Consider the following 27,066-nt stretch of genomic DNA (forward strand, 5'->3'; position numbering starts at 1 on the left):
ATCTGAGATGTTTTAATGCATCTCATAAATAAACCAATAGTCTAAACAAAAGATTTAAAAAGAAGAAGAAATGATTGAGGAGCACCCTAAAACCTATGCTCTCTCCATGTAGGGCATCACATTCAGTGATTTTTGTGATCTCACTTTAAAACTATTAACAGATGGACTTGAAAGCATTTTGTTATTCCTTCCTTCCTAAACTTGATTCGTCTGCTACTCCCTTTAGGTCTCCACTTACAAACACCACTATTTCTATGCAAATAAACTTGTCCCTAACAATGCATAGAATTGTCTTAAGTTCCCCTCTGGTTACCAAAGCAGTTGGACCGGATCCCGAAGCGGTCTCAGGCGGCTGTTGGCCTTAGTTGAAAAGGGAAGATCGACTCAAGCCCCCTCCTTCCCGTAGCTCCTGAGCTCCCAGCCGTGCCATCTGGTGGCAGGTGGCCTCCCGAAGGAACGAGGTCTCGTTGCACCATCTAGTGGCTGAAGGTAGCCGAGATCAAATGAGTGCTCGTAGCCCAAACCATCAAGAAGCCTGAAGAATGAAAATGCAGACAAGGCATTTGCACTCACAGGTAGCTCCAACTCGACAGAGGAAATTCAAAACTAAAACAAAACAAAGCAAACCAAACAAAAACCCACAAACCAACAGAAAAACCCCCACTCAACCCCTAACTAGCTTACACTGATACAAGGAGAATTTTTCAATCATCATTCCCCCCACCATCATTTTGTTTCACATTATCACCATCAAAAGAACAAAAAGCAGAATCCATAAGAAAGATAAGGGAAACAAAGCTGGGGAGGGGTCTGGAGCACGGCCCTATGAGGAGAGGCTGAGGGAGCTGGGGTTGCTTAGCCTGGAGAAGAGGAGGCTCAGGGGAGACCTTCTTGCTGTCTACAACTCCCTGAAAGGAGGTTGTAGCCAGATAGGGGTTGATCTCTTCTCCCAGGCAACCAGCACCAGAACAAGAGGACACAGTCTCAAGCTGCTCCAGGGGAGGTTCAGGATGGATATTAGGAAGAAGTTCTTCACAGAGAGAGTGATTTGCCATTGGAATATGCTGCCTGGGGAGGTGGTGGAGTCACTGTCCTTGGAGAGCTTCAAGAAAAGCCTGGATGAGGCACTTAGTGCCATGGTCTAGTTGATTGGATAGGGCTGGGTGATAGGTTGGACTGGACGATCTTAGAGGTCTCTTCCAACCTGATCGATTCTATGATCTGATAGTTCCAATCTACCATACTGTGCACTGTCCAACTCTCTCTCAGACATCACAATCTGCTTTGCTTTCTTTTCCTTTAAATCCTGTTGTTTCAAGCCCTTCTTGCTAGGAAGGTCTCTCCCAGCTTAGCATATTTCTGCCCAAGTTTGACAAATGTTTCAGCAAGCAAACCAAACAGGCTCTGAATTGAAACAACTTTTCTCCTCTGAGAATCTCTCAGTCTCTTCTCAGCAAGTAACACTCATCCAAGTGTGGTTGCTCTCCTGACTGATCTCTTTTCTGCACCTCTTCCAGCTTGCTTCAAAGGCAGCTCTCCTCTGTGAACAAGACTCATGAGTACAACTTCTTTTACTATATATCACATAATCTTCACAATATCATGATATGGCCACACATGGCTTCTAGATTCATCAACTATCCTCAATGATTTGCAGTCTTTCAAATCAGTCAGTGTGGTGCTGTGAGGTCATAGGCTGGACTTGATGATTTCAGAGGTCTAATCCAGCCTCAATAATTCTGTGAATCATGTTTCTCTTTCCACATTCTGAAAGGGAATTCTGAGAGGGAAAGTGTTTAATTTGCTCAGTGCTTGTCAAACTGTTGCTGTGTTGGATCACCTCACTCTTTCAGTTTTCTAGGCAGCTGCAAGCACCTTGAGTGAGAGCTATCCAGATCATCACTGAATCATAGAATCATAGAATGGTTAGGGTTGGAAAGGTCATCTAGTTCCAACCCCCCTGCCATGGGCAGGGACGCCTCACACCTGCTCTGAGCAGGTTGCTCACAGCCACATCCAGCCTGGCTGCAAAAACCTCTAGGGATGAGGCTTCCACCACTTCCCTGGGCAACCTGTCTCACCACCCTCAAGGTGAAGAACTTCTTCCTAACATCCAATCTGAATCTACCCATTTCTAGTTTTGTTCCATTCCCCCCAGTCCTGTCACTCCCTGACACCCTAAAAAGTCTCTCCCTAGCTTTCTTGTAGCCCCCTTCAGATACTGGAAGGCCACAATTAGGTCTCCTCAGAGCCTCCTCTTCTCCATACTGAATGCTGAATTAACAGTTGAACACTGACAAGCTCAATGCTTTTCTCAACATTCAGAGGGCTCATGCAAGAGGTTTATGATCACATTAGATAGTTATAAATACTAATGCCCCCAAACCAATGCATTGGTCAGCTCAAGTGTCCATGAGCTAGACCACAGCCTGTAGGGTGAAAAATGACACAGCTGGAACAGGACATCCAGACAACACACACACGCTTTCCTTGCCATGAAATTTCATTGTGTTGCACTCAGCTTCTGCATTCAGGGCTCCTATTTCACTAGGTTTCTGCCTTTTTGAAACACACTGCAGCTGCTTCACAGATCTCCTCAATCACCCCGTGACACATATTTGTACACTCGCCATAAAGATTTTTGCTTTCTTGCTCAGCCAGCACAGGCAGGAAGTGATAAGGGTCTGCTTTAGTTACAGAGATGCATGCTGTGGCAGGCATGTAGCTGGAAACTCTTAGATAAGGGATGGTTACTGAAGGGCCTTATCTAAGATGCTCCAAGGAATGGCCATAATGAAAATAATAAACACCAGTGACAATGATTATTAACAGAATCCAAGGAATCCGACTCTCATCCTATGCTGGGTTTATAATTTAATGAATTTACTGACTTTGACAGAGCTGTTTCCCTCTGAAACTGCTGCAAGCAACATCAGGGCCCAAATCTTTTGTCCTCCTTATTTATAATTGAGCTAGTCTGAAAGGTTGTACATCTCCCTGGTGTGTATCTCCTTGGTGATGCGCTTCAGACTAAAAAGTAGGTGAAGTTTTTAGATCAAATAAGCTCTTACCAAAGCCAACCACTTCACATCCTTCTGTCTGAGGTGATAGGCTGGAGAATTAACAGGAACAGCCTCCCTAATGCTTTTTTTATGGCATCTTTTGCCAAACAATAGGAATACTGAGAACAGTTCCTAACCTGGTTTCCTGTTCCCATAAGTAAAAGCTTATAAATGAAATAAAACCCCAAACCTAACAAACTAACCTGATTTAAAAGCACTGGGCTTTGATTAAGCTCAAGGGCTGGTCAAAGTGGTTATTTCAGCATCATCCCTAAAGCCTATTTTAAAATTGCCTGGAGATTTAATTAAATGACTTCCTTAGTTGGTGTGTTTATAGCATTGTTAATATCAGTGCTTCTGTCTCCCTATTGTCTTTTAATGGAAAACAAGGCCAGCAGAAGGAATCTCCATGTTTCTCTTAAGGAAGAAGTGAACCATCACAGGTGTGTCAGGCCCCAGAGGGAGTGGGGTGAAAAGAACCTAACCCCCAGGTGGACAAAGAAATCTGACCCAGGTGTGCAGAGAGAATGTGTTCCCCCTCCCAGGGCAAGGGGTCCCCAGGTCAAAGTCTGTTCCACTCCCCCTTCCTGTCCACCAAGCGTATTTAAGGGGAGTCATTTCGTGTGCCCTCTCTCTTGCTCCTGCTCCTTACTTGCCTGAGATGTTGCTCCTGCTGTTGCTGCAAGCATGTGGTGGGTCCTGCTCCATGTTTCATCCAAACTCCTAAGGACTGAATCTGAAGGGAATCCACATTTGCACCTAGAGAATCCTCTGCCAGCTGTGCCTGGTTCTGTATATATTTTTATTCACCCTTTTTCCTTATACTTTTGTAAATTCCCTTTTACTCAAATGCCTTTTATGTTTTGTTAAGCTTACCTTTTTATTTCCAAGTTGATTCTAGACTGGTTTTACCTCTCTTTTCTCCTGCCTAATTTTGCTTTCCCCTACCAGGGAAAAAAGAGACAGGGGCAATCTAAATCTGTTCCATTCAGGCTTAAACCATAACAACAGCTGAGCTTTGGTGTCCCAGGAAGCACATCACATACCTTGGATTCTGCCTGAGGATCTGAGGGCATGCCGGGAACTCAGATGGGGGACTCTGTCCAAAACCAGTGAGAAAACATGACCACGGAAAAATTAATTAACACTTGGTGGAGTCCAACATGATGGCATTTAGCAAGTGCTGGGTTCTTCACTTTGGCCACAACAACCCTATGTAGCACTGCAGGCTGGGGACAGAGTGGCTGGAGAGCAGCCAGGCAGAAAGGGAGCTGGGGGTACTGGTTGATAGTAGGCTGAACATGAGCCAGCAGTGTACCCAGGTGGCCAAGAAGGTCAATGGCATCCTGGGCTGCATCAGAAATGGTGTGGTCAGCAGGAGCAGGGAAGTCATTCTGCCCCTGTACTCTGCACTGGTTAGACCACACCTTGAGTACTGTGTCCAGTTCTGGGCCCCTCAGTTTGAGAAGGACATTGAGACTCTTGAATGTGTCCAGGGAAGGGCAACGAGGCTGGGGAGAGGCCTTGAGCACAGCCCTGTGAGGAGAGGCTGAGGGAGTTGGGATTGTTTAGCCTGGAGAAGAGGAGGCTCAGAGGAGACCTTATTGCTGTCTACAACTACCTGAAGGGAGGTTGTAGCCAGGTGGGGGTTGGTCTCTTCTCCCAGGCAACCAGCACCAGAACAAGAGGACACAGTCTCAAGCTGCTCCAGGGGAGGTTTAGGCTGGATGTTAGGAAGAAGTTTTTCATAGAAAGAGAAATTGGCCATTGAAATGTGCTGCTCAGGGAGGTGGTGGAGTCACCATCACTGGAGGTGTTTAGGAAGAGACTGGATGAGGCGCTTGGTGCCATGGTTTAGTTGATTAGATGGTGTTGGATGATAGGTTGGACTCTATGATCTCAAAGGTCTCTTCCAACCTGGTCTGGTCTATTCTATTCTATTCTAGTCTAGTCTATTCCATTCCATTCCATTCCATTCCATTCCATTCCATTCCATTCTATTCTGTTCTAAGTGCATCAGAAGTTTTTCACCCAGGCATCTGCAGTTCTATATCCCAAGAAGCAGAGCAGCCCTGTGATTTTGGCTGGCAAGTGCACTTGGAAAACTACCCATTAAGCATGAGTAAAATCTAGGCTGTGAAAGCTCTCCTGAGACTTTGGATGATAGTGTGAGAGAAAAACAGCTCAAACCCACACATCATACCAAGCTGGTGGGAAGGGTTCATATGTACCAGGAATTCCCCAAACTCCCCAGTTACTTTAGCAGCAGCAGTGCCTACTACTTGCCACAAGGAAAGTGTGAAGTGGGAAAACTGTGGAATGTGAGTGCCTGGTACCCACAGTCAGAGCCCCAGCCTCCAGCTCTGACAGCGCTGCTTAAACCCTTTGTCACAGGTAACAAAAGACAGCGAAGGAGTGGCTTCCCCTGCAGGGCACTGATCAGAGAGCATGATGACAGTTTACATCAGATGGCAGATCAAATAACTTTCTTCCAGCAGTGCATCAAGTCCATTGGCAGTTTGATATCCTGATTTTATGCTGTCTTCTCTCTCAGTTTTCGTGTTCACACAGGGCTTCACAGAAGCGGATAATGTAATTAGTGATGGGGTGCTTGGTGCCATGGTTTAGTTGTTTAGGTGGGTTGGATTGGTTGAGGGGTTGGACACGATGATCTTGGAGGTCTCTTCCAACCTGGTTGTTGTTGTTATTGTTATTATTATTATTTAACATCATTACCCTGGTTTCATATCAGTAGGTGCTTAACACGCTCATTCATTTTCCTTGTCAAAGCTCTACTCTTTTCTCTCTGACTCCTCTCTTTTCCATTTGCTTCCCTTTCCTTACTTGCCCATTTCTTTCCATTCCTTCTGGGCTTTGGTACACCCCCCAAATACACAAACATGGAGTTTTAGGCACATGTTCAGTCTCAGGAGGATTCTGGTTGTGCCCAAAGACTAAATGCTTTATCAGCTTGAGTGAGTCTGAACTAAGCTCAGAGGAGAGTAGATTTTTATCTATTGAGAGTCTAAATTTTTAACTCAAAGCATAAAAAAAAGAAATACAAATCAAAGCCATGAACACACAAGCCAACCAAGATTTGTCCAAGCACTTCCTAAAACTCCCTAATGAGTACCACGTGCAGACAGCCAGCTCCTGGCATGCACAAGCAATTCATTCACAATCTTCATCATCCATGAAGGTCTGCGCTCAGACCTCGGGCTTCTATCCTGAAAATATTGGCCTCATATATGAGAGAATGGTTGTCTTCACGCAGCTATTACTTGCAGTGAGTGATGGAGTGAATTCCTAGTCTCTCTGTCACCATCTGCACCTAGATGTACTTTAACAAAGATAGCTGGAATTTATCCTGGGCAACCTGATCTCCCTTGCCCTGTGTTGTAACGCAGGTTGTCAGTGTGGATGGCTTGAGAAATGGGGCTTTTTTCTGCCATATATCTCACAGAATCACCAAGGTTGGAAGAGACCTCAAAGATCATCAAGTCCAACCTGCCACCACAGACCTCATGACTAAACCATGGCACCAAGTGCCACGTCCAATCCCCTCTTGAACACCTCCAGGGATGGTGACTCCACCACCTCCCTGGGCAGCCCATCCCAATGGCTAATGACTCTCTCAGTGAAGAACTTTCTCCTCACTTTGAGCCTAAACTTCCCCTGGCACAGCTTGAGACTGTGTCCTCTTGTTCTGGAGCTGGTTGCCTGGGAGAAGAGACCAACCCCCACCTGGCTACAACCTCCCTTCAGGTAGTTGTAGACAGCAATAAGGTTTCCTCTGAGCCTCCTCTTCTCCAGGCTAAACAATCCCAGCTCCCTCAGCCTCTCCTTGTAGGGCTTGTGCTCAAGGCCTCTCCCCAGCCTCGTTGCCCTTCTCTGGACATGTTCAAGTGTCTCAATGTCCTTCTTAAACTGAGGGGCCCAGAACTGGACACAGTATTTGGCGCATAAGATAAGGAAGAAAGAGAAAAGTAGCCTGACTGAATAATGTAAAGGTGCTTTTAGAACATCACAGTATCACAGTACATGAGAGGTTGGAAGGGAACTCGACAGGTCATCAAGCCCAGCCCTCAGCAGCACAGCTGAGCACAGCCTGTGGAAGTGTTTAGTACTATCACTACTACTACTACCAGGAACAGTAATATCTTCAAGTAATATTATTAATGAATTATGGATATGTAATCCATAGAAATAAGGGTGCATTACCACCAGCAACAATACTTCTCAAGTAATATTATTAATAAATGATTGCTAATAGTAAATAATACATAGAAATAAAGGTGAGCTACCACCAGCAACAATAAATTTTCAAGTAATATTATTAATTAATTATAATAATAAATAATACATAGAAATAAAGGTGAAATGTGACCATTAACAATACTTTTCCAGGTAATATTATTGATAAATGATTGAGAATAATAAATAATACATAGAAATAAAGGTGAGCTACCACCAGCAACAATAAATTTTCAGGTAATATTATCAATAAATGATTGATAGTAATAAATCATACATAGAAATAAAGGTGTACTACCTCCAGCAACAATAATTTTCCAGGTAATAATATTAACAATTGATTGATAATAATAAATAATACATAGAAATAAAGGTGCACTACCACCAGCAACAATAATTTTTCAGGTAATATTATTAATAAATGATTGATGATAATAAATAATACGTAGAAATGAAAGTGAACTATGACCATTAACAATATTGTTTCAGGTAATATTATTGATAAATGATTGATAATAATAAATAGTACATAGAAATAAGGGTGCACTACCACAAGTAACAATAATTTTTCAAGCAATATTATGAATTAATTATTGATAGTAATAAATAATACATAGAAATAAAGGTGCACTACCACCAGCAACAATAACTTTCCAGGTAATATTATTAATGAATGATTGATAATAATAAATAATATATAGAAATAAAGGTTAACTACCACCAGTAACAATAATTTTGCAGGTAATGTTATTAATGAATGATTGATAATAATAAATAGTACACAGAAATAAAGGTGGAAGCCAGGGAAAAAAATAATGGTAAGACCAACCATTCTAGATTCCCCAAACCACTCTCAATTGCATGCAACAGCCACACATGCTACATATGATGCACCCTGTGGCCTGGAAATTAGGATCACAAGGTATGATGGGAACCTGGAAGTGAAGAGTACTGCAGGGACTCCTCTCAGCTGGAGTCTCAGCATTTGCCTCTGCTGAGCTTGCCACCACACATGCTATTAGCATTCATTATATGAGAGTGTTTTTGTGATGTGGATGCATCTCCACCTGGAACGAGTTGGAGAAGCATAAAGGCCATCAAAGTGCTATCAGATGTTATTAAGGTTGAGCTCACTGAAATCTGGAGTGCATCTGAACTACTGGTGCACAGATGACAACTCCTACATCCCATTAAGAATTTCCTGAGTCCTCAGACGTACTGCTCATGGAAAAAAAATGCTTCTGAATGGGTTGTCAGACTTTAAATGACAAAGCAGGGAAGAAGAGCAATATTTCTGATAGTGTCATTAACTACTTTAAAGTCCAGTCCCTGTATCTTCTTTCTACCACTGTTTTATCTCTCAGGAGGCTTCTTTGCACAGGTTTTTCTGCCCTCCCAATGGCTGCTGATGGTGAGACATGTTGAAGTCCAACAACCATAACCACTGTGCTGACCTAAGAAGGGCTCTCTGACCATGGGCTGGCTGCACAAAACTTCTCCAGGCTAGGGACACCAGCCCTCACCATATTTTCAGTGTCTAAAGCATCTTTTCACCATATTTATGTCTATACAGAAAGCAACTCCTTCCTCTGCTCTTTGCTGTAAATTTCTCCCTCTAACCCTTCTGCCCCAAGATTATTTTCCTCCCTTTATGCTCATTCCTCCATCCCTCCCTCTGTAATTCCCATGCCAGGATACCCTCCTCTCCATTCCTAAGTGCTCGTGACAGCTGCCATCTTGGCCCAATCAGGAGTGATTGATCCAGCATCCTTCAGCGCCAAGTGCATTTGATCTGTAAAGCACTCCAGCTGGGTCTGTAATAACTCATATCCTTTGTGGGTTACACATCAAGCAACTCTTTCCCCATCAGTCATGTCTTTCCTCATAGAAAAGTTCTTCCACAAAGACCTTCATGGCTAATCCACCACCTTACGCAGAACGCGAGGGGGTGAAAAAGATACCAAAAGCAGCATTTTGTACTGCTCTGATGCAAACAGAGCTGATTTCCATGGCAATTTCGGTGACTAAACACTTCTCAGGGTAGAGACTGTGAATTCTAGGATTTAGACCATGATAAGAGCAGTCAACTCATAAATATGTATGCCTGAGGCTCACTAAATGGGTGAGACTCACTCACTACTTTGTTTCATTTTCATTAACTCTGTGGCTGTATTTCCTGAGCAACAGCCAGGTCCTGCTGCACAGACCCGAGTGCTGCTCTTGCTGTCAGCACAGGGGTGCTCTGTACTGTTCCATCAGCTGGGAAACCATCTGCCAGCCTTGAAAGAAAGCAAGGTAGGGCCAAACATTGCTGTTTGTGTGAGGTCAGTGCACCCAAGGAGAAGACATAAATACATCTTTATCCCCGACATTCAGATGCACATCCAGCTCTCTACTCTCCTTCAGGTGAGCAACTCAAGAGTGTGTTCTAATTAGAATCGTAGAATTGTCAGTGTGTTCACTTTAGAATCATAGAATTGTCATGGTTAGAAGGGACCTCAAGGATCATTCAATTCCAACCCCCCTGCCATGAGCAGGGACACCTCACACTACAGCAGGTTGCTCACAGCCACATCCAGCCTGGTTGCAAAAACCTCCAGGGATGAGGCTTCCACCACCTCCCTGGGCAACCTGTGCCAGTGTCTCACCACCCTCATGGGGAAGAACTTCTTCCAAACATCCAACCTGAATCTACCCACTTTAGTTTTGTTCCATTTCCCCTCATCCTATCACTACCTGATATCCATTTGCTGCAAGGTGACTGTGTTGTGTTGCCTAAATCACATTTTCTGGGATGCACTTTGCAGAACCAGAATGTGCTGCTTTGTCTACCTGGCAGGCAAATGTGGAATTAAACATCTCTTCAGAAATTAGATGTACTGAATATTTTGTGAGCTATATAACAACCTGTTTTGATGCATTATAGCCACTGAAATCACATCAGAACAAGACCATGCAGAGCAGTATTCTGTCTCTGAGAGACAGCAGGTTACAAAGGTAGAATACAAGGACAGGAAAGTCTGCAGCAATGCTTCCTCCTCCTCTGCCCATTAGAAACTCAGTCATTACTGAGCCAGAAGTGTTATCTTTATATATGATTGGTTTTCAAGTTTTTCTTTCACTGGTTTTCTCCTATCTCCCATTGATCTAATGTGAACTTCTAATTGCTGCATCCTCCCATGCCAAGGAGTATCTACAGCTTAATTATATGTTGTGGAAAGTACCATTTTCTCTTCTTTCTGTTTCTTTTCTTCAACCTGCCACACATGAGTTTCATTTGGCAGCCCTGGATCTCCTAATGAAAGATGTTTAGCAATCAATCCATCATTCCCTATTTCCCTCCTCCTTGCTCTCCTAATGATACACATCACTCTTTTGGTCTCTTGCCTCTTCCCAGACTGGAGAGCTAGATTAGGTGTTTCATATGGTAGTTGTTCTCTGTCTATCCTTTAACCTGGCCTATAATTGTTTTGTTTTGTTTCCTTTTCTTCTCCATTTATACATATCCTTTGGGAGGTGAAGGATGAGAGCTGTGCATTGTATTCAAGAGGCAGCTGCACCATCATTTTCTAGAGGGTCACGGTGATGTGATTCATTCTCTCTCCTTCTACAAAATACATTTTTATCCCCTCCAAACTGACAAACTTTATATGAAGGAAAGCTGCTAACTGCCCCCCTTTGGCCAGAATTACAATGATTTGGTGCAGAACCCTTTTTCCAAGCCCAGCCAGAATTTCCTCAGTTTGTTAAGTGTGAAGTATCATGTCAATGAGAAATCTATAGGGGACGAATTCAGGACTAATTCCTCTCCAAAAATGAGATATCAGTGATGTGAGAGAAACAAATGACCATTTTTTGCTAATGGTGGCAGGGTTAGGTGTATCTCAAAGGAAACCCTGAGGAGCAGGAAGTGCAGTTCTCTGATCCAAACCCCATTGAGTCATTCAAGTCTTTTCACTGATACCTGAAAACTCAGGCATGGATCCAAAGTTCTACACTGATTCTAATCCAAAGCCATAAAATAAAGCAATGTGAGAGTGGTCTGACATGAGGGACTTTGTGTGTGAAGCCAAAGTCATGGCAAGCACTTTTTTCCAGCTGCTGTATTCTTTATTGTTATTCTTACAAAGCACTTTTCTCTATATCATCCTTCATTATATATTTTGCACATCATCAGTGCTGAATCACAACTGATTACCAGTAAGGGCTGAACATACAGTGCCATCTACATGGGGGCCATGTAAGCATTCTGAAAAACCTCAGCTTCAAAAGGCAAATAATGTACATTCTGCCACAGTCAAGCATACCTGATACCTAGAGCTGTCATTCCCATTCAGTGGGCATGCATGGAATTTCAAGTTAAAAGGTGCTAAATTGAAGTCAGTGGTTTCTTTTAGAGAGTTTTTATGTTTGTGGGGTATTTTTTGGACAGAAAAGCATTATCTATCACTGGCAGCTCAATTCACTTTATTCATGATACAAGCAAAACCTTGATGAAAGAGTATTATTGACATATTATTGTGCTCCACAGGTATGTAGCTACAGGATCCTCACCACAGCTCAGTGAAACAGGCAGGCTTTGCTTTCTATGAGTGGGTCAAGGAACTCCCAGAAGTCAAGCAGTCTGTGCGGAGTAAAACCTAGATCAGGAGTGAAGTCTTCTGGGATTGGTGTCCCCAAATTATCCATGCTGCTTTGACAGTAAAGAGATGGAGCTTCTTTCCACTGCTGTAGTCACTTTTGGGTTTGCTGCATGCCTTCTGCCAGGTGCCTGTCTCAGGAGCAGAACTTGTCATAAGCACTTCTACAGCAGGACACCATGAGATACATACCAACTCTGGCCTGAGTACAGTACACATAATCGTGGTGGAAAAGGAGTGGTTTCAGCCCTGAACACGTGAAGAACTTTTCTGACAAAATTCCAGACAGAGGACAAAGAAAGAGGTGAAAAGTTGGTGTCCTTCCTTCCCTTTGTTTTACAATTCCTCTGGCCCGCACAAAGGTGCAAAAGTTTGCAATACATGAGATCATGACAGGAGAGCAGCTGGGTCCATGCTTCTCCCCAGGTCTCTCTGTCGATGACAAACCATATTGCAGCAGCACGGCCCAGTACCAACGAGCCCAACCAGGCTGTCCCTGGCTGCAGACTAAGTGACAGGATGAGACAGTGATCTGGGTCTGTCTTGGACAAGTGCTTAAAGAAAAACATTCTAAATTGCCTTACTGTGGGAGAGAGGACAGAAAGGCTGCGGAAAGACAGAGCTAGGGAGCACTGGCAGGGAGAGCCTTGAAAGTCAGAGCCTTGCAAAAGATGCCAGGGAGCACTGGCAGGGAAAGCCTTCTGCTTCTTCATCATGCATCATCTTTTATTCTTTAGAAGGTGAGTCCCTGTTGGAAAGTACTCCCTGGAAATGCCTTTGCCAAATGGCTCCTGGGATATCCAGCCATTTCACAGCAGATTCTCAGAAGAAATCAGAATAAAATATGGTGGCCTCCTGCCCCCCCTCTTCCCCCCTCCTCCCAACAGAACTTCACAGGGAGAGTTTCATCTGAGTTGCACTGGCCAGTGCTCACAAGTAAAGGAGACACAACTGCTCTTATTTGGGATATACCTTCTTTGATGGCACCTTTTTCTCCCCACAAAAAGAAATCACCTGCTTGTACAAACCGATCAAGCGGTCTTGGCCCAGCTTAAAAGCAATGAAGACGATCTCCATGCCAATGATAAGATAGAGGGAAAAAAACATGAAAAACTTGGGATGTTCCAGCTGTGTGTCTCCAAATCCAATAGTTGTCAAGGTGATGAAGCAGAAATAAAAGGCTTCCTGAAAATCCAGCCTAGTTTCCCAGTTTGGAAGGATAGCAGCTGCACAGGAGATGTACACAAAGATGATCAGCACCATCAGCAGGATGGGCACATCCAGTTTTTCTACCTGTTGCCCAATCTTGTCAAAATTCTCAATCACTCTGGACATTGTCTTTCCTCTGGCTAGTTCAGGGCAGGAACTCCACCTCTCAATGCTTGTATTTCTTGCTGGCTTTCTGCCTTCATTTTCCCTGGCAATCAGCATTTCAAATATCTGGGCATTACGGTATTTGACTGGCTTCCTTTTAACGCCTGCCTGACTTTTCAGCACTTCCATAATAGTCAAGGGCTCGTTGATGACTATTTTAGACTGGGCTCTGGATTTCAGTTCATCCCTTTTGTTGCATGTGAACCCAGCACAGAATTTAGAGGCTAGAATCTTGGACTGCAGTTTCCTGAATTCATTGTAAGACTTGGACAAGACAGTAGCGAGGATGTCTCCCGTGTCTGTCAGGACCAGGAACATCAGAGGGATGCCAAATAAAGCATACAGCATGCAGAGATACTTTCCAATCCGTGTCACAGGATAGGTATTACCATAACCTTGAACAAAAAACACAGGAGGAGAAAGGAAAGGGGGAGAGAGAAATCATTGTGATTTATGAGGTATTCACATCCTCTGAGGTTTTTATTGCTGTCAATTGTAAAAGCCAGTTTTTAAGTCCAGAACATGCTGGTGGTTTTTGTCTTTGCTTTGAAACTTATTCAACTCCCTGAGTGTCCAATGCTGGTTACAAATGTAAGCATTCTGCCTCTTCAAGCACTTGAACTAAGGAGTTTGCCAGTTCTGTTGGTGTAACTCTTTCTATTTTATCTGCACCTTGTTGGCTGTTAGCCTAAACAAACTGTTTGGGCCAGCTCAGGACTGGTGTGCAGGTTTATTCCTGCTGAGTCTGTTATCAGGAAGATTTCCTGAACTGGGAATCCGTGTTCAGAAAGATCCAAAAGGAAAAACAGAAAGAGATATCTTGGGCCCATGGGAAGTCAAGCTGAGCACTGAGCTCAGAGTGACAACAGCTGATGCCGGGGCAAGCCAATGGACAGTGCATGAGGAGCTGGGGGATCACCTCCTGGCCAGCTTCCAGATCTCACAGTACTGAATGATTTCTGGGGGTGACACTCCCTGATTTCTGGGAAGATTCAGATTGGGATGGTCGTCTGATGACACAAAGTTCATTTCTTTGCCAGAACTAATTGTGATGAAGAATCAGCTAATGCCAGAATTTGAAACTGTCCCTGGTTCATCAGATCTAGCTCTGATGCCATCTCTTGTATTGATATTGCACTTACTTCATGGTTTTCTGATCCTCTTAAACACACTCAGAAAGACAAAGAAGCAAGTGAAGGAGCATGTGTTTATCACATGAGGAAATACATGTTTATTCTAGCTTACCAAAGCCCACAAATATCAATTACAACAAACAGGGAATTACTGCCAGACACATGGCCTGTATGATACATAAAATGGTACAAGAAAATATGTCCTTTCCCCTAAATTCAATTTGAGTATTCATATTTCCTTCCTCTGATATACTGGATATGAAACTTGAATTGGAAGTTAGTGCTTTTCCATTACAGTGGCAGAAATCATTAGCAATGTATTAACTGCATTACATTTTAACAACTGCTTTTCTTCTCATCCTCCAAAAGAAACCCCCAAACCCAAACAAACATAAAGCATTCCTTCTCTCCTTTCAAAAAACATTGTCCTCTTCTAGATGATCTCCCAAGAGCTTCTAGATGGAAGATTGTTAGCTCATATGCTGAGGAATGGTTTCCTTCACCTTCTTTGTCAATTCATGGTTGCTTTCACTACTGGGTGCCCTCGCCTTTGGTCTGAACCCAGTTGTGGTCTGTCCTTTGGCCCTGAAAATCTATTTATTCTCTGTCACTCTGTTCCATACTCACTAACCAGGAATGGTAATCCTTACTGCTGAAGCAACTGGGGAAGATTCATTCTACTAGTTATTGCACAGAGTCATTTCATTTAATTTCATTTCATTCCATTCCATTTCATTCCATTTCATTTCATTATTTCATTTAATTTAATTTCATTTTTCTTTATTTTATTTTATTTCTTTTTACTATTTTTACATTTTTATTTTAATTTTGAGTTTATTATTTCATTTTCTTTTTCCTTATTTTATTTTATTTTATTTTATTTATTTTTACTATTTTTACATTTTTATTTTAATTTTGAGTTTATTGTTTGATTTTGTTATTTTACTTTATATGATTTTATTCTTTATTTTATTCTATTCTACTTTATTTTATACTATTTTACTTTATTTTATATTTCATTTTATTTCATTTCATTCCATTTAATAAAAATGAATTTTACTATTTTATTTTATTTATTTTACTATTTTTACATTTTTATTTTAACTTTGAGTTTATTATTTGATTTTATTTTTCTTTATTTTATTTTATTTATTTTTACTATTTTTACATTTTTAATTTTGAGTTTATTGTTTGATTTTGTTATTTCAATTTATATTGTTTTATTCTTTATTTTATTCTATTTTACTTAATTTAATTTCATTTAATTTCATTTTTATTAATTTCATTTTACTATTTTATTTTATTTATTTTATTTTATTATTTTTGCATTTTTATTTTAATTTTTATTTTATTATTTTATTTTATTTTCCTTTATTTAATTTTATTATTTTACTTATGTTATTATTTTAGTTTATATTATTTTGGTTTATTTTTATTTTATTTTATTTTATTTACTTTTAAAACAAAATTATTTTATTTTATTTTATTTTATTTTATTTTATTTTATTTTATTTTATTTTACTTTATTTTATTTTATTTTATTATTTTATTTTATTTTATTTTCCAGCTTCTGTGCATTAAAAATACCCAGGGCAGTTTCAAGGAGGAGCATTTATCTTGTGCTTAAAATTTAGCTAACCAGAAATCTAGCCTAGTGGAGCCACCAGGCAACCTTCAGACCACCAATCTTCAGAGTAGATAATTCACTTATTCTAGGTAATTGTAGGTAGCTAAATTGACTCTAAGCTGAAGTAGTTTATCAGTTTCTTATACTGGAAATACTGGGTTCATCAGTTCAAGAGTGACAGGGATCTGTTGGAGAAAGTCCAAAGGAGAGCCACAAGGATGATTAGGGGACTTGAGCAGCTCCCCTATGAAGACAGAGCCCTGTCTGGAGAGAGAAGACTGAATGGGGATCTGATCAATGTCTATCAATAGCTGAGAGGTAAGGGGCAAGTGGAGGAGGCCAAGCTCTTTTTGGTGGTGCACAGTAATAAGACAAGGAACAATGGATACAAACTTGAACACAGAAGATTTCACCTCAACATGAGTAGAAACTTTACAGTGGGGATAACAGAGCACTGGAGCAGACTGCCCAGAGAGTTTGTGGAGTCTCCTTCTCTGGATACTTTCAAAACCCACCTGGATGCATTCCCACCTGGACTACCCTGTGTGCTCCTGCTTTGGCGGGGGGGTTGGTCTTGATGATATCTGGAGGTCTCTTCCAACTTCTAATGTTCTGTAATTCTGTGAAACAGCAAATCCACTCCAATGCAAATAGCCAGCTATTAGCAACAAGTGTCACAGGCTTCCTCCTGGTCCCAAAACTCAGCTTGGAACCTGAGGAAGTTGTGTTCATCCTCAGTGCCTTAAGGCCAAAAACAATGGCAGTTTAGAATTCAGTAAATTGGGTCAGTGTGTATGGGGACATCTGTAAAGTCTCGTGTTAATGGAGATGGTTAAGTGTACCCAGGCAAGAAGTTTTCAACAACACATGTTGTCAGCAGTTTGCTGAAGTCACAGGATCACACAGGACATTAGGGGCTGGAAGGGACCTCCAAAGATCATCGAGTCCAACCCCCCCTGCCAGAGCAGGACCATGGAATCCAGCACAGGTTGCACAGGAACACATCCAGACAGGTCTTGAAAGTCTCAAGAGAGGGAGACTCCACAAAGCCAAAGCTTTCTGATAAAATTGCCTCTTTCATGTGTCCCTAATTCTTGTGGTTGTGCTAGGAAATATTCACTGGGGTGAGGATTGGGGTTTGCATCTTCAGTATGTGTCTCTGACAGCCTAGATGGCTGTCTTCAAACTCAGGGGCTGCAAGGAGATGAGTGTGAGCAGAACAGGTTCATGTCTCTGCTATGGCTTAGCATGCAAGGGTCTCCTAGATGCTCCAAGTGAACATGGTAACTCTCACACTATTCCTTACCTAGCATAAGCTCTTTTGTAAGCTCCAGTTTTTCTCTTGCACTAAGATGAATATCCATGCTGGGATTTTGGGTGCATCCTAATGTAGTGAGGAATGGAATGGAATGGAATGGAATGGAATGGAATGGAATGGAATGGAATGGAATGGAATGGAATGGAATGGAATTAACCTGGAGAGCCTGGAGAGGAGGAGACTCAGGGGTGACCTTATTGCCCTCTACAACTACCTGAAGGGAAGTTGTAGACAGACGGATGTTGGTCTCTTCTCCCAGGCAGCCAGTACCAGAACAAGAGGACACAGTCTCAGGCTGCCCCAGGGGAGGTTTAGGCTGGAGGTTAGGAAGAAGTTTTACACAGAGAGAGTGATTGCCCATTGGAATGGGCTGCCCAGGGAGGTGGTGGAGTCATCATCATTGGAGGTGTTCAGGAGGAGACTTGATGGGGTGCTTGGTGCCATGGTTTAGTTGTTTAGGTGGGTTGGATTGGTTGAGGGGTTGGACACGATGATCTTGGAGGTCTCTTCCAACCTGTTTTTATTATTATTATTATTATTATTATTATTATTATTATTATTATTATTATTATTATTATTATTATTATTATTATTATTAACCAGGTTGGAAGAGACCTTCAAGATCATCGAGTCCAACCTATCACCCAACACCATCTAATCAACTAAACCATGGCACCAAGCACCCCATCCAGTCTCTTCTTAAACACCTCCAGTGATGGTGACTCCACCACCTCCCTGGACAGCCTCTGTAATTTGACACAACACTGTGGGACTGTTTCCTGCCCAGCTTTGATTCTGACAAACCCCAACAGTCAGTGTCTGTACTTCCCAGCACTTGTGAAAGATTAACAAAGGGATAAAAGTTGCTCTGGGAATGAGCGTGAGGAGTTGCATTCAGTGATGCAAAGGGAGCCGGACCCGGAGCAGATGTTTCTGTTTGATTCTTAGGTCCTCTTTTTTGAAAGATGAAGTCAGAATGAAACATTTCAGAGGTGTGACTTAAACATTTCCATGTGCTGTTAAGCCAGAGAAGTGTGAACAGCAGCAGAATGGCTAATTACAGAGCCAGAGATTCACAGAGCTGCCTTGCACGTAAATAGCAGGGAAGCAACTGAAAAACAATATATGCATAATGCATTACCTCTTCCAATGAGGAAACCATTACCCAACACATTATCCCACAGCAGTGGGAAAGATGAGGTTTGGCTGAAAGGGGACCTTGCTTTTTACTGTAATATAGTCATTTTGTATGCACCTTGTGTAGGAGTACCTGGCATAGTATGCAGCTAATTAGTGTGCACTGTCACTAGTTACTAAACTCTGGCTTTTTCTCTGTGACAGCTACATGTCTGCAATCTGTGTTTGCAAGAACCCCTTGTAGACTTAGCACCAATGGACAGGAGAAAAACCCACAGGGATTTGGTAGTGCCTTTTTATGATTCCTTGGAAGAAACACATCACAGAAAGCAGCAACAGCAATTAATTCTGCAGGGGTTTACTTTACCTCTGAACTTACCCACAGTTGTGAATACTGTGCAGCAGAAAAAGAGAGACCCAAAGAAAGTCCAAATATCTTTAGGATTGACAAACCAGTCTCGTTCAGCTGTGTTGAGCAGTGCATAGATCCTTTCCCTAAATGCCTCCTCATTCTCTGTCATGTTATCTGTTACAGTAACAACAGGGGATACGGTGAGTGCTTGCAGACCACCGCTCAAGGAGCAGCCAGTTTGTTATTCCAATGAAGCTTACTGAGCATTTTCTTGTACTGTTTTAAAGAATAAAAGATATTCACCTCATCCTTCCCTTCCCCCCACCCTGAAAGTCACTTGGGTCCAATGGCTTTGGTAAATCAAGAAACTAACAATAAACAAGCCATGATCCAACAAAGTCAAAATATGACACAAAAATAAGCATCAAGAAGCAGGGCAGAAAGATTGAACAGTCAGCTTCCAGCCTGAATGTCCTGTTAGATTTTTAATTCCCTAGGAGATTACTCATCTTTTGTCTCAAAGACACTTAGAACTGTGGGGTCATCTGTGTATGACTAACATGAACCACTCAGGTGGCACTGCCCAGTGGCTGGCTGTGGATCCCAGAGCCTGTACCCCTTGCTCCCCCTCTCTGCAGCTGACATTATCTACAGGGATGCTTGCCCCAGGCACATCATTTACCAGCACAGCTACCTGAATGAAAGTCCAAGCCCATGTTTAAGCCCTGACACAGATCCAGAAGGGTTTCTGCCCCTTCTTCTCCCCTTTACCCCCTCCATCAGCACCACCAGGTCCAGGGTTCAGCATAGCACCTGCTTCCATCTGTGCATCCCATCACCAGAGGGTAGGAAAGCTCAGAGCTGAGAATAGGAAACTGAGACTTTTTGAGATGCAGGATTCAGTTCCCAGCAATCAGAGGGAAATATAAGAATCTCAGCTGCTCTTTAAGGACTTCAGGTAACTTGGGCAAAAGGAAGAACACAGGCACCCCAGGAAAAGTCTTTTCAGGCAGAAACACAGGGAGCAGAGAAGCTTGCTGTCCAAAAATCACAGCAATGGAAGCGAAGCAAACAGCAGCAGTCAGGAACAGGCAGAGGGAAAATCCTGTTTGCAGGTTCAGCCACTAGTATCCTTAAGAATGTCTTCAAAAGCCAAGAATCTCATTCAAATAGCAAGTGAATGAGTAGCTCCCTGCACAGTTAAGGCATTTCTGAAATTCCAGTACATACCTGATAAATTTCTGGAGATGTCCCACAGACCCTGCAGAAATTTCCTATATTCTTCACTTAAATTGACCTTCCGGTTACCTTCAATGTGGGAAAACATGAGAGCCCCAAGAAAAGCATAGATCACAAGAGACAGAATGAAGCAGGCATGAGGAAAGACTGCCCAAAATATTTTTGTACATGCCCTTTTACCTCGCAGAGGCTGTGATGTTGATGCCATCCTAAGCTCACTCTCTCTTTCTTATTTTTTTATAAAGCTTTTGTGGAGAAGACACAGCTTTGAGAAACAAGGATGAGGATGTGAAAGCTTTTACATCCTAGAAAAGCTGCTCCTGTGAAAACAAGGGTTGCTCTGCCTCAGGCTTTCAGATCACATGTCTTTATATGTGAAGATTGCACTACAGTCCCAGCGGAAAAGGAGCACAACTAATCAAGCCTTGAAATGTTTCTCAGTTGACGATGCGCCGCTCTGTCCCTGAACGACTATTGATCAGCCAGCGCTGTAATGCACACAGATTGCCAGCTTCTGCGGGCTGCCACTGGAGCCAACCCATGTTTAAAGCGTCTTGGTCTGAACTATGGTTTCTTGTTGATAAAGCAGAAATATTTCCAGCTCTCCAGATGGAAAATGCCCACTCTAAGGGATGGATTTCTTTAATGGTATAGAATCACAGAACATTATAGAATAGAATAGAATAGAATAGAATAGAATAGAATAGAATAGAATAGAATAGAATAGAATAGAACAGAACAGAACAGAACAGGTTGAAAGAGACCTTCAAGATCATTGCGTCCAGTCTATCATCCACCACCTAATCAACTAAACCATGGCATCAAGCACCCTATCAAGTCTCCTCCATACTCCAGTGATGGTGACTCCACCACCTCCCTGGGCAGCACATTCCAATGGGTAGTCACTCTCTCTATGAAGAATTTCTTCCTAACATCCAGCCTAAACCTCCCCTGGTGCAGCTTGAGACTGTGTCCTCTTGTTCTGGTGCTGGTTGCCTGGGAGAAGAGACCAACTCCCGCCTGGCTACAACCTCCCTTCAGGTAGTTGTAGAGAGCAATAAGGTCTCCCCTGAGCCTCCTCTTCTCCAGGCTAAGCAACCCCAGCTCCCCCAGACTCTAGAGGAGACCTACAGAGATCATTCAGTTCAGCCTCCTGCTGTCAAAGCAGCATCACGCAGGGTAGTCCACACAGGAATGTATCCAGGTGGTTTTGGAAGTCTCCAGAGAAGGAGACTACACAATCTATCTGGGCAGCCCGCTCCAGTGCTCTGTCACCCCCACTGTAAAGAAGTTTGTCCTCATGTTGAGGTGAAACCTTCTATGCTCAAGTCTGTGTCCATTGTCCCTTGTCTTATTACTGTGCACCACTGAAAAGAGCTTGGCCCCCTCCACTTGACACCCACCCCTCAGATATTTATAGACATTAATCTGATCTCTTCTCAGTCTTCTCAAGACTTAAACAGCCTCAGGGCTCTCAGTCTCTCTTCATAGAGGAGCTGCTCAAGTCCCCTAATCATCATTGTGACTCTCCATTGGACTCCCTCCAGCAGATCTCTGTCTCTCTTGAACTGGGCAGCCCAAAACTGGACACAACATTCCAGCTGTGCTCTCACTAGGGCAGAGTAGAGGAAGAGAAGAACCTCCCTAGGCCTGCTGGACTCACAAGGCATGAACAGAGAAATGTAAAATTGTTCCAAAGAAGGGGCTGGCAGTAATGGTTGTCACCCCTGGGCATATTGTAGAACAATTAATTTCTTTTTCATATGGCTTAAAGGATCTCTCCATATATGCTAGGTAATCCTTAGGGGGGGGTGTGAGGGGGGTGTCTTTTGAGTTTTTAAGTCTTTTTCTCCCCAAGGAGTCAATTAAGGCTTTGTCCAGTGCTCACTGGTTTAAAATTTTCCAATTACTTGAAACTCCCTACTGCCATTAGTAAGTCAGAGTTTGCAGGATTCTGTTCAAGGTTGGTGATCTTTGACATTCAGCTTTAAAATAAAACCATCACTCAAAAACACTTCAAGCCATGAACAGTATCAGTGCCCTTAGCAGTGGTAGTAGTGGTAGTAAGAAGAGCTGGACTTTATTTACACAAAGAGGTGTTGAATAATTCATCTCAAGGAGCCTTTCATAAAAAATTGAAACAGCCTTGTGCAGCCAAGACCTACTGAGCTGTATGCAAGCAACATGTCCCTCCTGCAAAGAAATCCTACGTGGTTACAAGGATTTCTTCTAGGCCAAATTCTCAGCAGACTGGATCCCAAGAATGGACTGGACTGGACTGGACTGGACTGGACTGGACTAGAATAGAATAGAATAGAATAGAATAGAATAGAATAGAATAGAATAGAATAGAATAGAATAGAATTCTATTCTATTCTCTCCTGTTCTATTCTATTCACAGAATCACAGCATCACCAAGGTAGGAAGAGACCTCAAAGATCATCGAGACCAACCTGTCACCACAGACCTCATGACTAGACCATGGCACCAAGTGCCACGTCCAATCTCCTCCTGAACACCTCCAGGGATGGTGACTCCACCACCTCCCTGGGCAGCACATTCCAATTGTGAACAACTCCCTCAGTGAAGAATTTTCTCCTCACCTTGAGCCTAAATTTCCCCTGGTGCAGCTTGAGACTGTGTCCTCTTGTTCTGGTGCTGGTTGCTTGAGAGAAGAGACCAACTCCCTCCTGGCTACAACCACCCTTCAGGTAGTTGTAGACACCAATAAGGTCTCCCCTGAGCCTCCTCTTCTCCAGGCTAAACAACCCCAGCTCCCTCAGCCTCTCCTCACAGGGCTGTGCTCAAGGCCTCTCCCCAGCTTTGTTGCCCTTCTCTGGACACCTTCCAGCATCTCAACATCTTTCCTAAACTGAGGAGCCCAGAACTGGACACAGTACTCAAGGTGTGGCCTAATCAGTGCTAAATACAGGAGCCAAATGACTTCCCTGCTCCTGCTGGCTGCACTATTATTGATGCAGGCCAGGATGCCATTGGCCTTCTTGGTGACCTGGGCACACTGCTGGCTCATGTTTAGGCAGCTGTCAATCAGCACCCCCAGGTCCCTCTCTGTTTGGGAGCTCTCCAGCCACTCTGACCCCAGCCTGTAGCTCTGCATGGGGTTGTTATGGCCAAAGCACGGCACCCAGCACTTGGACTTGTTGAATGCCATCCTGTTGGCCTCTGCCCACCTGTCTAGTCAGTCAAGGTCCCTCTGCAGAGCCCTTCTGCCCTCTAACAGATCAACATCTCCTCCCAACTTGGTGTCATCTGCAAATTTGCTGCTGACTGACTCAATCCCCTCATCCAGATCACGAAGATATTAAAGGGGATGTGGTACATGGTAAGACTGTAAAGTATTTAGCCATTCTCAGGAGCTTCTCAGCCATTTGCAGGCTGAGACTCTGAGCTTGTGACAATGAGAAAATTTAATTTAAAAAAACAAACATATCCAGAAATTATTTTTATATTATTTTCTTAATCTAAACCATTTCCCACTATTGCTGTATTACACATTTGAACCCAGATTCTTAAAAGCAAATCCCACTAACCACAAGAGATTCCAAATCCAGTTACTGGTACTTGTCTGGAGAGAGATTTCTGTGACATGCATTTCCTGTTCATGCTAATGGACAGCAAACTTGCACTTTTCCTGACTTCCATTTCAAATGGGAGTGCTCTGAAGGGGCTGCTTGAAAGGCAAGTTGGTGACCACAGCTGCAAGGTTTAATTATTCCCAATAAAAATATACATAGGTTAGAATCCTTGCTTTACCTGATGTTCCTGGATTACAAAGGTGAAACCAAGAAGGTCATCGTTTGGGCAGTGAGATGGTTTTCAACAGACATTAAAACTCTGCATCACATTGGCCACAACAACCCCATGCAGTGCTACAGGCTGGGGTCAGAGTGGCTGGAGGGCAGCCAGGCAGAAAGGGACCTGGGGGGTACTGGTTGACAGTAGGCTGAACATAAGCCAGCAGCGTGCCCAGGTGGCCAAGAAGGCCAATGGCATCCTGGTCTGTATCAGGAATAGTGTGGCCAGCAGGAGCAGGGAAGTCATTGTGCCCTGTACTCAGCACTGGTTAGGCCACACCTTGAATCCTGTGTCCAGTTCTGGGCTCCTCAATTTAAGAAGGACATTGAGACACTTGAATGTGTCCAGAGAAGGGCAACAAAGCTGGGGAGAGGTTTGGAGCACAGCCCTGTGAGGAGAGGCTGAGGGAGCTGGGGTTGTTTAGCCTGGAGAAGAGGAGGCTCAGGGGAGACCTTATTGCTATCTACAGCTCCCTGAAGGAAGGTTGTAGCCAGGTGGGGGTTGGTCTCTTTTCCCAGGCAACCAGCACCAGAACAAGAGGACACAGTCTCAGGCTGCACCAGGGGAGGTTTAGGCTGGATGTTAGGAAGAAGTTCCTCCCAGAAAGAGAGATTGGCCATTGGAATGTGCTGCCCAGGGAGGTGCTGGAGTCATCATCACTGGAGGTGTTTAAGAAGAGCCTGGCTGAGGCACTTGGTGCCATGGTTTGGTTGATTAGATGGTGCTGGGTGATAGGTTGGACTCGATGATCTCAAAGGTCATTTCCACCCTGGTTAACTCTGTATTCTGGTTCAGCAGATGTATCTAAGTCATCTGCCATGTTGTCAAAGACCTGCTGTGATTGCCTGCCTGCTGTGAAACACTGTTGTGTTCAGCATGCTCTGTACTGCCAAGTATTCAATAGGGTAGCACCTCCTCCCCTTTTTAAAGTGCCTTGAAGGATGGCAAGTGCCCTATTAGCAAAATGGCAATGGGCAGAGTTGTTTGGGTTTGTTTGCATCCGGCACTGATTCTGGTGGGAATATTGTTTGATAAGACCTCAGCCTGGCAGTACTTTATGGCAATGAGCACCAAAAGTTGAGTTCAGGATTGAATGTTCACAAGGATTTCTAGCACACCCCTTCAGGAAGTATTTGCAGACTGCACAAATGTAACTAGGCTCCTCAAGAACATTTTTGTTTCTGTATAAAGCTGATATCAACCCCAAGGAAAAGACCACAACAACAAACAAAACCGAAAAAGCCAACACCCAAACCCCACAAACAACCAAGGAGCAGCAGTAGTTGTATCAAGCTGTATCTCAAGATAGTGTAAACCTCAGATTTGATCCCCAGGCATAGGGACACCCAACAGGGTGAGGAAGGCTAGGGGAATGTCAGTGAGGTTTCTGTAGTACTGTCTATGAGCACTTTCAAAGGACTCTCACCCACCATGCTGGCCTCTAACCCTCCCATCCCTCAAGCTCTTGAGACCTGTCTCTGTGGGATTTCAGCCTGCAGCAGGGTCCAGAAGCAGTGTTGGCCCAAGCCCAGCAGAGACCCCTGACATTTGTACAGGGCACATGCATCCTGCTGGATGAGAGAGATGTGCTTTTCCAGCTCTCTGTAATTATTTTTCTCCTCCCAGTCCCAACCATATTATTCCCCTGATACCTCCTGTTCTTCCCACTGTCCCCTTACGTCTCACACTGCTGGGATGGAGAGAAAAATGCACTAATGGGCTGCGTAGGACCTACTGTATGCCCCAGGGGAAGGTTTAGCTTCCTTTGTATCCATCTTTAAAACTCTAAGCTTTCACTGAAGTCAAGTGCTTGAGCTTGTAACCTCTGGGAATATTTGAGAGCACTCAGGACTAGCATCCTGACACTGCTTGCAATGCTAAGTGGATTCCAAGGTGTCCAGGACTCCTACCCTGACTGAGAGCATTTCCTATTTCATTCTTTGCTCACACCAAAGCCAAGCAAGTGGCCACATCATTTCATTCATGAAAGGCAATCTTCCTATGTCCCAGGACCAGCCAGGCCTTGGGTGTTAATCTCTATTTCTTTGTTCTTCTTTCTTCTTTTTTTTAGTGAAGATAAAGTCACACAGGCAGAAAACACCTTTGATGGGAGTCTTTTTCACCTGGTGACCAAATCACAGAATCACAGAAAGGTTTGGGTTGGAAAGGACCTCCAATGGTCATCTGCTGCAAATAGCAGGACCAACCTTTGTTCACTCACATACTAAGCAGTTACTTCATCCTCTCTCCTCAATTCCCAGATCATTCCCTAGGTAGAAGGACTTCACTTACTCCTTTTCTTTCACCCCTTCCCCAAACCCAAGCAACCAGCAACAGCCTAGAAGCAGCTTCGGTGTCTTCTGCCTCTTGGAGTTTCATGTGCTAGTGCACCTGGGAGCCAGGAGTGCAAGAATGGTTTGCGTCAGAAGAGACCTCCAAAGGTCATCTAGTCCAACCTCCATGCAGTGAGCAGGGACATCCTCCATTAGAATAGCCACTCCTGCAGTGAGTAAGAAGACACAGAAGTGCCTCTACGAGCAGTGGCTCTCACACACACGTGCCACCATTAATCTACAGAGCAGAGGGCACCCAGCCTGGGTTAGGTCTAAACCACCCCTCAGAGACAGAGGGTTGATGACAGCCACAGAGGCACCTGTATGTGACTACAACCTCACACATCTTTTGCTTACTGTGAGTGAGAAAGCATGCACATAGGGCTGTTTGCATCCACCCACACCAGAGGGTGACAGGGCATTTCAGTGCAGCAGGTTCCTGTGTCAGAATCCTAGAGGTCCTGTGAGAACCATGCCAACCACCTAGAATGGTGTGAACAGCATTCTAAGCATCTTCTAGAGTCTAAACAAAAAGCTTTCAGACAGGTCAAAAGCAGAAGCAGCACTCATTGGAGGGTTTGGTTGCTGCAAAGTTGGGGTTTCCAACACGGCAGAGCTCTGTGGCAGGCACTTCTCCCTCCTTCTGCTCCTTCTGCTCTATGAACCATGTGCTAAGTGAGAAAACATTTGGGACACGAAGCTGCTTCTGGACAAACAACCTTCCTCCAGCCCCTTTCTAAAGGGCCACAGAGAAGTAAAACCAAACGCTGACAGATGCAGT

The 27,066-nt window shown here is 43.6% G+C and overlaps 1 protein-coding gene across 1 annotated transcript; it reads right to left on the reverse strand.

The window, feature by feature from the left end:
- Window positions 1–384: 384 nt before the first annotated feature.
- KCNK18 (potassium two pore domain channel subfamily K member 18) lies at window positions 385–20,344 on the reverse strand. Its single transcript, XM_009909418.2, has 5 exons — window positions 20,128–20,344; window positions 18,925–19,071; window positions 12,929–13,725; window positions 4,109–4,161; window positions 385–535 (listed from the first exon to the last, which is right to left on the reverse strand). Exons 1-5 carry the CDS (start codon window positions 20,342–20,344, stop codon window positions 385–387), a joined length of 1,365 nt encoding a protein of 454 aa, XP_009907720.2.
- Between the last annotated feature and the right edge of the window lie 6,722 nt (window positions 20,345–27,066).

This window comes from Dryobates pubescens, chromosome 8 (assembly GCF_014839835.1).
Source record: "Dryobates pubescens isolate bDryPub1 chromosome 8, bDryPub1.pri, whole genome shotgun sequence".
Taxonomy (NCBI): Eukaryota; Metazoa; Chordata; class Aves; order Piciformes; family Picidae; genus Dryobates; species Dryobates pubescens.

What these genes read in the sequence shown, in the direction of transcription:
- KCNK18 (XM_009909418.2), bottom strand. Translation starts at nt 20,344, where the DNA reads ATGGCATCAACATCACAGCCTCTGCGAGGTAAAAGGGCATGTACAAAA. An exon ending in CACAGTATTCACAACTGTGG is followed by an intron (nt 13,726 to 18,924) that starts GTAAGTTCAGAG and finishes TTTTTGTTCAAG; the next exon opens with GTTATGGTAATACCTATCCT. An exon ending in ATCCTCAGGCAGAATCCAAG is followed by an intron (nt 536 to 4,108) that starts GTATGTGATGTG and finishes TTCATTCTTCAG; the next exon opens with GCTTCTTGATGGTTTGGGCT.